The sequence below is a fragment of the Brienomyrus brachyistius genome, chromosome 19 (genome assembly GCF_023856365.1).
Source record: "Brienomyrus brachyistius isolate T26 chromosome 19, BBRACH_0.4, whole genome shotgun sequence".
In the NCBI taxonomy this organism is placed as follows: domain Eukaryota; kingdom Metazoa; phylum Chordata; class Actinopteri; order Osteoglossiformes; family Mormyridae; genus Brienomyrus; species Brienomyrus brachyistius.
The window spans coordinates 6,663,439-6,676,449 of NC_064551.1; the positions used below are offsets into that span (position 1 = coordinate 6,663,439).

The 13,011-nt window shown below is 41.8% G+C and overlaps 1 protein-coding gene across 1 annotated transcript; it reads right to left on the reverse strand.

Moving 5' to 3' along the window:
* Positions 1-262: 262 nt before the first annotated feature.
* On the reverse strand, positions 263-10,683 carry si:ch211-202p1.5 (uncharacterized protein LOC103909337 homolog). Its single transcript, XM_048986605.1, has 4 exons — positions 10,518-10,683; positions 6,695-6,863; positions 4,070-4,198; positions 263-2,991 (listed from the first exon to the last, which is right to left on the reverse strand). Exons 1-4 carry the CDS (start codon positions 10,576-10,578, stop codon positions 2,871-2,873), a joined length of 480 nt encoding a protein of 159 aa, XP_048842562.1. The 5' UTR covers positions 10,579-10,683; the 3' UTR covers positions 263-2,870.
* Between the last annotated feature and the right edge of the window lie 2,328 nt (positions 10,684-13,011).

Consider the following 13,011-nt stretch of genomic DNA (forward strand, 5'->3'; position numbering starts at 1 on the left):
GACTGGCGTACCCAAATTGAAATTTTCCTTAGAGTCCAGAGCCTCACCCAACCATAACAGGTGGATTTTGTGCTAAGTGCTCTTCAAGGTGAGGCAAGATGGGAAGTGTTATTGCTTCCCTTGCCTGATTGGGATTCCCCAATTAAGATTTTTGAGGTGCTGGAGGGCCTCTATGATGACAGCTCCGTGCCCGGTTCTTCACCTGTAGGCAGCAGGTTGATCGAGAGGGAAGGTTGTGTCGAGAGGAGGTTCATGGGGTGGAAGGGATTACATGGCTATCATTAAAGGCTGCTAATGGGCTTAAGTTACCTTATGTGGGTTATGCAATATTGGAGTTTCAGGTGAGGGGAAATCAATGTGCCTGCCTAGGGGGTGGTGAATGTGGAAGATGACTGTTTGCAGTCGCATTATGGGATCTTGGGGATGAACGCGATTAACCACTGTTGGGAAGAGCTCTTCCAAAATGGACATCCAGGTCTGGCTGCCTTTAAGTCAACTATCTCAAGAAGAGCGAGGGAGGCATGGGAGAAGGCCTTCCAGGTGTGCCGTCGGATGCAGGCATCCCGGTCTTCGGTGGATTTCCAAGGGACAGCGCAGCTCCAGCAACAGGACTCGATTTCATTGGCACCCTTGACAGAGACTTTGGTCTAGGTTCGTGTTTCCCATTCTTCTGGACACCTTGATTGCTGTGTGATGGTGGAGGACCAGGGTGGGGAGGCTAAGGAATGGCGGGTAAGTCGAGTTGTTGCTCAGATGCGTGCTTGCAAGCTGCCCCTCCGAGTCTGTAATCCTTATCCTTATCCAGTCAAACTGCCTTCCCATAAGCCCTTGGCCCGGGTTGTTCAGATAGATCCTGTTGACGTGCAAAGCCAGAAGCAGCTGGTCCTCCAGTATAAAGGGGAGCGGGAGGTAGAAGTGGACATTCGGCCGGTCAGTGTGGAACAGACAGGGGACCATCCAGCTTTGTCCCTGCAAGGAGAGGGGCTGACTGGGGATCAACAGAAGCAGTTGACGAATCTGCTTCATAGATGGACCCACATCTTTGCGGCCCATGAGGAAGATTATGGGGAAGGAAGACTAGTGCTGTGTTGCATTCTATTCCAACAAGTGATGCCCCTCCAGTGCGGGAGCGTAACCAGCCATTTCCCCCAAGTTTGTATTTAGAGCTACGTACTCTACTGTAGGGAATGTTAGCCAGTGGGGTGTTGACTGAGAGTTCTAGTCCTTGGGCAGCCTCAGTAGTCCTTGTGAGGAAGAAGGACGGTCGTTGGCGTTTTTGCGTGGATTACCGCAAGCTCAATGCGGTCACACATAAGGATGCCTTCCCTCTCCCTCGCATTGAAGAATCCTTGGCAGGGATGAAGAGGGCGATGTGATACTCTATGTTGGACTTAGCCAGTGGCTACTGGCAGGTGGAAGTTTATCTCCAGGATAAGGAGAAGACTGTCTTTACAACACCCATGGGTCTCTAGCAGTGGGAACGGATGCCGTTTGGTCTTTGTAATGCACCTGTTACCTTCCAGCACCTGATGCAGAGGTGTTTCGGGGGGCAGGTGAATGACTTCCTGTTGATTTATTTGGATAATGTCATTGTTTATTCAGCTGATTCTGATACACATCTGCAGCACCTTGAACAGGTTTTTGAGCATTTGGGGCACCATGGCTTGAAGTTACATCCGCAGAAATGTAAGTTGTTCCAACGGGAGGTGAGGTACTTGGGCCATATAGTGAGTTAACAGGGAGTGGCGGTGGACTCGGGGAAGACTGCAGCAGTAGTGGAGAGGCCCATTCCCACAACTGTGAGGGAGGTGCATTCCTTTCTGGGGTTTGTGGGTTATTATCGGCAGTTTGTCCTGGGGTTCTCTAAGGTGTCTGAGCCACTGAACAGCATACTGCAAGGCTCGGGACGCAAAAAAAAAGGCTAGTATTTTTTGGACCTCTGCTTGTCAAGTTGCTTTTGATGCCTTAAAAAGAGCACTTATCCTGTTTTTTTCCCTCCCTTTGCTTCCCGCAATAGCACCGTAAACGTTTCTCTTTCTTAACTCAATCCCACAAAACTCAGCGAAAATTTCTCCTAAAGGAAACTAAAATCCTTGGACAGAACCCAAAAACTAATGATAACTAATTTATTTAAATTTTTTTTAAATTACTCTTAACTTAACAAAAAGTAAAATTAAACCAACTGCTTGCTTGGCAGCTCCACCATCTAGTCCGTCTTCCACTTTTTTCTGTCCTTTCTATTTTTTTTTTCCTTTTCTGAGCACCACTGAAACTGCCGCACTCCTAAACATATAGACCCCCTACCGGAGAAAAAGAGAATAAGTCCTCCTGAGTCCAATTAAACTTTTGGCTGGAAATTTTAGGGGGGTTAAATTCAAAGTTTATTTTGCATCTGTGATTTGAAATGCAGTTGCGAGATCTTGAATGTCTAAAATGTTTAAAGTGCATTTAGCAACTGACTCAACGAATGCAAAAAGCCTGTAAATATGCAGTGCTAATAAAACACATTTCAGCTGAATCCGGGGGCGGAGCCTCCAGATTGCAGTGAGATATTTCACGCTTTCTTTCTTTTAGATCCAGTCCATTGTGCGTTTTGTACAAAAGATATGAAAATAACATTTGTGAGATCAGCTAGAGATTGGAATAGCGAAAATACAAATAAAAATATTTTATGAACCCTGCCTAGTAAAAATATTTAAATCACAAGAAGTTCCTGTATTTACAAATATTTGTAATCATATATGACAAAAAATATACAGCCCATTATTGCCATAAATATCTACACATCCAATGCATGGCCTCCTTCCCAGTTCAATGGTGGATCAGGCAGCTCCTGTGAGTGAGACCTCCTCACCATCCTCCATGGACTCTCATGTCTTCTGAACAGAAACTTTAGGTCTCTGCCCATTGCTCAAGGGGACGGTGTCAAACTTTTCTCTTGACTTAGCAACATTGCGTCCTTTGGGAGATGAGCCAATGTTTTCCTCTCGTCTGTAATAAAGAGCAAAGTATATGTATCAGATGAGATAATAGTATGAGTTTGAGATCTAGCGCTGGAGGGATGTCGTGAGTAGCATATCATTCTACCTGCAAGGTAATTGCTACCACAGTTGTGCACTTCGGCAATATCTCCTGGTAGTTATGAAAGAGCCTGCAAATCCTGCAGCTGTTAAGGATCCGGAGTGAAAAGATACGACCAAAACTCGTACGAGAAAGCAGAATGTGGGTTACCTTAACTGCTAAATGCTAATTAATTCATAATTGATGGTGGCCAGAGATTCAGGAACTCTGGCGGCGTAAGAGGTAGCTTCTCAGAAGAATTAAGGGCCGGTTTGAGAAAACAACCTGTCTGTTACAGTAGGGATTAAGCACTAGCTTTCACACTTCATTCACTTTAAGAGGTTAATCCCTCTCCATATATTTTACTGCTGGCCTGTCCAGACACTGACTATCAGCGCTGTCACCTGCCACACTAGATATACCAGCAGTATATCAGTCACTGAGAGTGAACGCTGATAAGGAAAGATCTGGACTTTCTTCAAATAGTCCAAATGTATTTTCTTTTATGTGAACTGGAAATAGCAACGGTTTTAGTACCACGCACACTGTAATTGCCACAAGAACATGGTGGATCTGCCTTTTTAACCATTTGGATTATGTCCCCTAAAAATATATTTTAGAATGTGATAATCAGCAAGGTTTACGAGACAATTGAGGATGTGTACTGAGACACATGCGCACTGGAAGCCAGGAGAAAGTTAACGTCCTTTGTGACCCTGCAGAAGGGCTGGTATTTAGACACATCTGAGTCCTCTGTGGATTTTTCAAAGGCGATGACAACAATCAACGCGGTGTGAGCTGAAACAGTAATTGCGCTTTGCTATGCTGTGATCTTGTATTTACCTACAGGGGGACGAAAGTGTAAATCTCTATAAATGTGTCTCATCTCTGGGGAGGGAGGGGTGAGGATTCAGCAGCTGACTGTCACTCGGTTCAGCTTCAGCCAGCAGCAGTCAGACGTTTAATTGCAAAAGGAGGAATTTTTGAATTTTTTAAATAGGCCACCCACTCTCTCTGGAGACGTCGTGTAGCACAGAAGTGAAGGCATTCGGTGTCACCACCACCCGTACAGAAGCACCGACCCGTGTCTCTCCTCAGCCGGACCGGGTACAGACCCACCCCGTATGGCACCACCTGTCTGTAAGCACGGCCAGAGAAAGCGAGAGAGAGGGAGAGACAAACAGAATGAGCTGGTCATGCACTGGTGAAGGGAATGGGGTCAATTCACTGCACGCCACCTAAACGGGACTGGCAGTGAGATCCGGCTTCCTGCTGATGACAGGAAGTCATTTTGCAAGACAAAAAGCATTCTCCAATAAACGTGCTCCAAAGAACTGCGAAACCTTTGAGAATTTTTCCTGTTTTATTGCATTTTTATTCCATATAGTACTGCATGCGGCTAGCATTTCACGATTCTGTAAACGCCATCGTACTGTAATAGTACGGTTATAATTTAAATGCAAAAAACTTAACAGTTCTCATTTTTTTTCCATGATCATTTAAAATAGTCAGATTTGATTTAATCATCTCCTTTTAGACATTCCTTAGTGGTTGTTGTTTATGGAGTTTAATCTTATTATTTGCTGATTATTGCTATATGTTAATATGGATGGGTGGGTTGATATTAGTGAGTTATGTATTAAGATCATGGTGGAAGTGATGCTTAAATTTTTCGGTCCCTAAAGCACTTTGGCAACAGCTGTGTGGTTTTTGTTCCTATTTCAATCTTTTTCTTTTCTTTTTTTCTTTTGTGGTCAGATGGCGTCTCATGAAATGAGGTGAATTGAATAGGTGTGAATTTTTAAATTCTTGCTATTACTCGTCACTGTTTTATTGCAGGACACTCTTTCAAAAACAAATCAAAGTCATATGAATAAAAGGATTGAAATAAATACTATATATCACACTTTAACTATCACAAACAATGAAGTATAACGATAAAATAATATATCAACGTAAATTATACCAATAATGTCCAAAGTCTACTGAACTAATGACAAAGCTTCTTCACAAACAATTAAAATCATCTACAGATACAATGCTAATCTTAGCTAAACAACTTAAGGACCAGGTCCTTCACCAATCCAGCTCTTTGGTGACAACTTCCTCATTCTTCAGTGACACAGACCCAGCATAGCACAGACCCAAGTGGTTGGCACATGCCTGCGGTCAGACTAATGAGCCCAATCTCAGATGCAGACGGGCCCATATCAGGGAACCTAATGTGCATGTTAACTGTCTGTCCAACCTTCCATTAGTGGATTAGACTTGATTGGGTCTTTATAAATTGCCATTAGGCTACTAGTCTACATAAATGCTAAAGTGCCCACAGGCTTGGAGTCTAATTTCTGGTACATAAATGAAGGCAGATTATATTTACTTGATGTTGCTCATCTGTGATAAATGGGATGATAATTTTATATTACATTCCATACCACGGCTTTGGCTACTGGCAGGTGGAAGTTTATCTCCAGGATAAGGAGAAGACTGTCTTTACAACACCCATGGTTGATAGCAGTGACTCAAGTCTTTAAATTTCATCGTCCAAACATCCATCGTCCAAAGCGCTTAGCACTGTTGCCTCACACTTCTGAGTCTCTGCCGTGACTCCGTGTGTGTGGAGTTCGCATGTTCTCCCCGTGTCACCATGGGGTTTCCTCCTGGTACTCGGGTTTCCCTCCCCCATATAAAAATAATGGCATGCATATTACTTTAGCTTTCGGGTTATTTTTCAGGGAATGTTGGAAACTCCATTTTAAGTTTACACAACAGCACACAGCCGTTAATCACCAGTATCAAAACCAATTCGTTTTTCTTTTAAAACACGCAGTGAATAAACAGTTACATTTTAATGTGCGTAGAAGAATTTATTGGAAACCCAGATAAATATACAGTTTATCTCAGGGTTTTATTGAGACATAATGAGTGACTCTTATATTGGAGTTAACTTCGGAGCATGTTAATAACAACCAACGGATGCGGATTTGTACGTGTGAGTGTTTTCCTGGAGAGGTCAGTCCCCGGCCGATGACGTAAGGTTAGACAGAATTAAACAAGGTAACGTTCAGGACAGGTATGACGGCACTTTCAGGGAAAAAGAGATTAAGAAAAGGTAATGAAACATTTTCTTAAACTAGCTGAGAGCTGGATAATTGAGCAAAGCTGCCTCTAATAAGTCTTGTGCAGTGAATGTAGCGAATTGCACAGCTAACGTTTACTTATAAAACAAAGTGTTTTCTCTCTTTCCTGTAAACACTTGTAGCTGTGCTGCATTAATAACTATGCTATACGAGTGAAGTAAGAAAAACAAAAACTGAGTCAAACATAGTTTCTTGGTTGCACTGTTAACCCCCAGCTTTTCTTACACTCGTTAGGCTTTTAAAAAATATTTATTTAGTTTATTGAGTGCGAGCCTGAATTTTTTTCAGCCTGTGTCACATAAAATGCCAAAAGTCGTTCACAATGATACTTTGTTGTTACATGGTACAAAGTAAAAATTTGACAGAATGTTGATAATGATCTAAATCAAGAGCACTTGCTCGCAGATTCCTAGCCCCTCCTCTTGACTAAAGCATCCCGATGTCAGAGAATCCCTAACACTTGTATCCATGACTGGGGGGACCCTTGGACTCACCCTGGTGTGTTGACCCACACTATTCCGATGTGGCAGAAGTAGACACACTCCATGTCTTTGAGGTTCTCGCAGGAGCAGCGCTTGACCCGGTGAGGAGGTCCAGACGGAGTGCGAGTCTTCTGGCTCCTGTCTGCAGCAGGAAGTGGGCCAGTGATGGACACCGAACTGGCTATGGGAGAAGTTGAACCAATTACCGCCAAAACCAAAGAGCTCGTCCCAATTTGCCAATTGCAAGCAAATCTGTAATTTATAGCGAAAGTTCAAAATATACAATAGGATTACAAGAAATACCATACCATTATATCTACTACAAAATATCCAATAGGATTACAGGAAATCCTATAGCATTATATCCACTACAAAATATCCAACAGGATTACAGGAGATGCAATAGTATTATATCTGCTACAAAATATCCAATAGGATTACAGGAAATCCCATAGTATTATATCCACTACAAAATATCCAAAAGGACTACAGGAAATACCATAGCATTATATCTATTACAAATATCCAATAGGATTACAGGAGATGCAATAGTATTATGTCTGGAGAAGTTTGCCAATATATTTGAATTACATAATGCAGGTAATTTCTTTTTCTCACCTTTATGGGTGTATTATTAATTAACTAAATACAAAAAGCAATTTACACACCTAATCTTGCTTTATAGTAAAATGGTGAACCGCTGAAGCAGTTTAAGTAAATTTTAGAACAGTACGATCTTTATGGACATTAAGTCACCATCGTCTCTGGGTTCTTAATGACTTAATAATATTGCTACTGTATATGTGCAATATATGCAGCTATATAGGTTTATTTAAGCTCAGTTTTATTTCATTCTGAAGCTGAAATCTAATATCTTTCACTGGAAGAAGTTCTGGTCTTCATGAGGTTTCTGCAGGAGCTTCCCTGCATTACTAAAGGTCTGATATTCCTCACACCATCCTCCATTGCTAATGCTAATCCTGTTATTTTATCATTTAATATATATTTTGCTGGATAAATTAAAAGCTACTTAAAGGATAAATGTATACGCAATGACTGAAATTAAATCAGTTCAATTGCTGTATTAGGGCACAACTGTTTTTATCTATTATCCACAAATCAATCAGGATTGTGATTCTGGCGAATTTTACTATGGAAGGCAAAAGTCAGTTTTAACAGCGCAGTGATAGTTGGGTGCCTGCTGCTGGTGTAGCCATCTGGAACCCAGTAAGGCAGGAGGGCAGCTTTCCCTGTGCTTTCTTTTACTGCTGTGAATGAAAACAAATCAATTCTGCACTGCATCTCACCAAACTCCACAGCGAGGCCTTGGGATGCCTCTGGGGGCCGGCACAATATGCAATGACGTGAGTCAGGAAATCAGAGTTCTCCTGTCGAGTACTCCCCTGTGAAGCTCCTCTGTTTTATTACACCTCGGAACCTTTTAAGGAGACCTTTATTGGCAGAGACACTAATCCACATAAATACATAAACTCTGAAATTTAAAGACTTGAGTCACTGCTATCAAGGCTGCTCCATACGTTTTTATCTGACGTTTTTCCCCTCCTTGTCCATTCTTTTATAACTCTCCAGAAATCTGTTTGAATTTGACTGCCCACCCTCCAAAAACAAATGACATTCCCCTGCAGCGTAGGATCAAAACAAGCAGAAATGACATCTGTAAGAGAGGTTCAGAACATCTCCAGCTAGCAGACGACCTAGGGGCTACATCGCAGCTTTGAGAGCCACCCATCTACACATACCAGATATACGAAACACTTTAGCAAGGACGCAGACTCATGCCTGAGAGAGCAGCACGGACCACTGGGAATCTGAGCAGAACTTTCAGTAAATCAGCCATGAGCTACAGCTAACTGAGAACCAGAACATGCCGTCTCTCTGGGTGTCTGGAGATACGCTACCACATCAGTCCTTCTTCCTCCAGCAGAAAGGCCTCGACATTTTTTCCTCTCGCTTGGGAAAAAAATTAACGAGAAACTTTAAAATCTTACAAATATCAGATGTCTGGCCACTAAAACGACACATTCTACCGAGACAACTCTCTAACGACTGAGACAAACTTCACACGTACAGCACGTGAGCACTTAATCCCGCGCACGTTAGTTCAGCATGTGAAACCAATGCTGGTTCTCTGATACAGTTTTTTGTGCCAAAACATGTGGGTGCTGTCACATCCTGCCTGCCACGTACACCTGACCCTCCTGTATCGCATGGATGCCTGTTGCCCATAAGCAGTCTATGTATATAAGTACCTGTTCGTCCGGTGTTCGTCAGTCCAGTTATTGATGTTGTACCTTCTTATTGCCTGTGCCTGACCTCGTCCCAGTTCCCCCTGTTTAGATCCCTCGTGATCCCGTTTATTTCCAACCTTTGTTCACTCAATATCATTCAATAAAACCTCTTTTTGTTCCAAAACGCCAATCATCCCATCAGTCATAACAGGTGGTACATATATACTGCATTACCTAATGCATCTAACTGTAATAAAAATAATCCAGTTACATTTTAAAGTACATCTGCATCACTGAATATGTCATTGCGAGGCTATTCCTGAGCGCCTCTTCACACAATCTCACCATTTCATAAACGTTTTTTATGTGATGTCTACACCACTTTTCTGTGCTGAGATGGTCTCAACTGACCTTTGTCTCTCCTCCTCGGTAGGTCTTTGCCTCAGGCATAAGCAGGGATCTCACTCACAATAGACTTATGTAGCTCTTAGGGAGAAGGAAACGGCACTTCTGATTCATTACATCCCATTGCTGTGTGTTTGTTTCATTGTGATACATCCATCCATCCATCCATTTTCCAAACCGCTTGTCCTACTGGGTCGCGGGGGGTCCGGAGCCTATCCCGGAAGCAATGGGCACGAGGCAGGGAACAACCCAGGATGGGGGGCCAGCCCATCGCAGGGCACACGCACACATCATTCACTCACACATGCATTCCAGGGGCAATTTAGCAAGTCCAATTAGCCTCAGCATGTTTTTTTGACTGTGGGGGGAAACCGGAGTAACCGGAGGAAACCCCACGACGACATGGGGAGAACATGCAAACTCCACACACATGTGACCCAAGCGGAGACTCGAACCTGGGTCATTGTGATACATAGCTTGAGATTTGCAAAAAATATGAAATAAATAAACAAACAAACAAATAAATGCAGCTGAGCAATACAAAGTCCAGTGAGATACATGCAATATTGATTGCCAGGGCTGGAACATTAAATTAAATCTCATGGATTCTTGAGCAAAATAGTTATATTTAGTATAAAACTTCAGGTCCATGAGGCGTATGTCACAAAAGGATCTTTACATATTTACGTTATGCATTTTCAGATGTATATTTGCTAACGACTTTTAATGCTAAATTTTGACGTCGCAACACTGTGTCCGCAAATAAGACTAAAACGACATCAAGAATATTCACTAAAACAACGAATAGCTGTGGACCTTTATGTGACATTTAATGCCCAACTTTTTAAGGAACTGTTCTGTTCCATTTAAAGGCAGAAATTCTGTTTAACTGAAAAACTTAAACCTGTTGTAGATTCTGTAATATTCAAATTAACGAAAGATTTTAATACAAAGTCAAAAGGCCTCAAGAAGGAACAAGGATTTAGATCGACCGACAAGAAGATACATATTTTATGAATTCACATAAAATATATAAGAAACAGAATAAATCCATTTATTAACTCTTTTCAGTAAAGCTTGTTACTTCTTCATCCATATGTAACGGAAAATAATGAAAGCTGTAGAAAGTAAAACCATTTCAGAATCACAGCGTGATAAATAAAGAGATGATGGTGTTTTACCTTCCTGCTGTAGAATGAACAGCAATGTGGTTGTCAGTAGATAAAGGCCGGTGAGATCCATGTCGCCCTGAAGCACACGCTATGACTAAGTGTAGAGCTGGTATCTCCTCAAGCAACAGCTAGTTGTATCCAGTAGCTGGAACAAGCCAGGATCCAAGGGTGTATTTCACAGGCTGCGGCCAGATTGCTCTGCCTTCGCAGCAGCACAGTAGGACATCTGAGACACCTCAACCCCCCCACGCCACGCCCTCCTCCCAACCCCTGTCACTCAGAGACCTTCCCAGTATCCCCAGTAACCGTGCTCAACGTCCAGATGTGGAGCTCATAAAATCCAAAGACGGACCCCCTTTTAGATAGAACATCCACCCCATTCCCTAATATGACACAGGATCCCCACAGAAGAAAGATGTTCCTCAACCTCTAGGTGACCCGATATGTGATCCTCCAAACCCAAGGTGGGTCTGCCACCTCGACGGAAAAGCGACCGGGAACCGGAGTCTGAGGACCTGTGAGCTGGACCAGATCCGCTTCAAACAAAAGATCTAAAAAAGGACACTGTCAAAAAAAAAAAAGATAATGACTTTGGCAGGAAACCCGTTTTCCTTAAATCATACTGGGAAACAGTCTCGCTTCATGTATTTAACCCAAACCAAGGGAAATCCACTGCGGTAAACCGATACTTTAATTAAATCAATAAAAAGTAAATTGAAACATTTCATGGCATCTGCAGGCCAGGTTCCTTTATACTTAACTGGTAAAGGGCTTGTGAATTAGTGAAGCAGTGCTAATTTTAAAATGTCCTGAAATGGGAATGTGGAATTCCCTTCTGTTGCACATCACGTGCCTTCCTATTGGCTGAGGAATAGTTTGAAATTAATTGAACCATCCGTTCACTTCTTAATCTATTCTCAGAGAGTATTAATTTTTACAATTAATAAAAAGGAAGGAAAATGTTAGAACTTGTTATTGTTGCATCAGAACTACAGGCCAAACAATGATTATATAAAGTGTTGTTTTTAAACTGTAACATCCAATGCACATCTTTATCTAGCTACAGACTGTAAGGTCCTGGTGTATTCTAAGCTCTACGAAAGGGGTAATTTTTTCCCTCGCAGCCCCAGTCACATTTACTGTAACGTAGCTAGCTTTCGACTTCTCATTAGATTAGGGTTAGGCTTGCATTCAGTGGAGATAATTAAAGGGTTGTGAAAAAGCAAAACAACATCTTTGGTCACATGCCCCCCAGCTACAGCAATTAGAAATTTGAGGTGAGGCAGAGGGAGTAAATGAAGGAGATGATAAGACATTTTTTAAAACATCTAAAGCGTTTAAGATGCAGCTTTTCCCCGATTTCAGAATGGGGGCTGATTATCGGTGAGTCAGTTACTCCCGGCAAAAACTGCCAGTTACTTTAGTAATCACCCTTAGAGATGCAGGAATTTGAATGAGCACATGTCAAGACACCATGATTGGACCATCATAAACCTGAATGGTATGTGGACTGAAGCAGTTGCCTGCACAAAATAGCTGTACATTTGCTGAGAGGTTATGCATTTAAACCTTCATATGTGACTGCTGGAAATTATAGCACTGGCGGAAGAACCAGGCACTTTTTTTGGGTGCGAATCTGCCATAAAGCGTCCATCCAAAACGACAACCTTTTTTTTTTTTTGGTTCCTGGAGATTTAACGGCATTCTATATTATAGTTGTTTTGCCAGGTCATGAATGCCCCAAGGTCTAAAAAGCTGCAAACTCTCCGCCCTCCTTTGTGGTTCCAAGTTGCTTATGTGGACAGAACGTCCATGAAAGGATGGATGTATTTCCCAATAAGGAAAAAACAGGAACATGAATTTTTCATTTGGCTGATAAAAATGGGGAGGAACGCCTGGCTTGGTGTCATATGAAAAACTGACAGCCAGCCCAGTGTCTTACTAAATAAAAATGAAGTTATATGAAGAAGCACAGAGCAGAAACATAGAAGTGTCATGAAATCTGAGCTGAAACATCAAAGTTACCATTTTTAATATAACGGTAACATTTTACTTGACGGGGACACAAATACTTAGTAATAACTCAGTTACTAATAAATAAACATCATGAACAAATATAGTCGCTACTTGAGATGAAAGATGCATCACAATTCATTAATGATGAACAAACATGAGACCAGTATTTCACTTGTGTTATTGTTCCTACAGTAGTTCACAAATAAATATTACAATTAACTAATATAGTAACAAATATAGTAACAGCAAGAGATAAAACATGTATCACAATTCATTAATGATGAATTAGCATGAGATCAGCATGTAACTAAAGCTCAGGTTGTGGTTAATTAATAGGTAAGTAATAGTATAATACTATATCCTGTCCACTGTCCACTTTGCTGCTGTATAACGCAAATTTCCCACCCGTGGGACTAATAAAGGCAATCTTATTATTTGTGCCCCATCAATATAACAAAGCCACATGGATTCTTTCTCCTTAAAGACA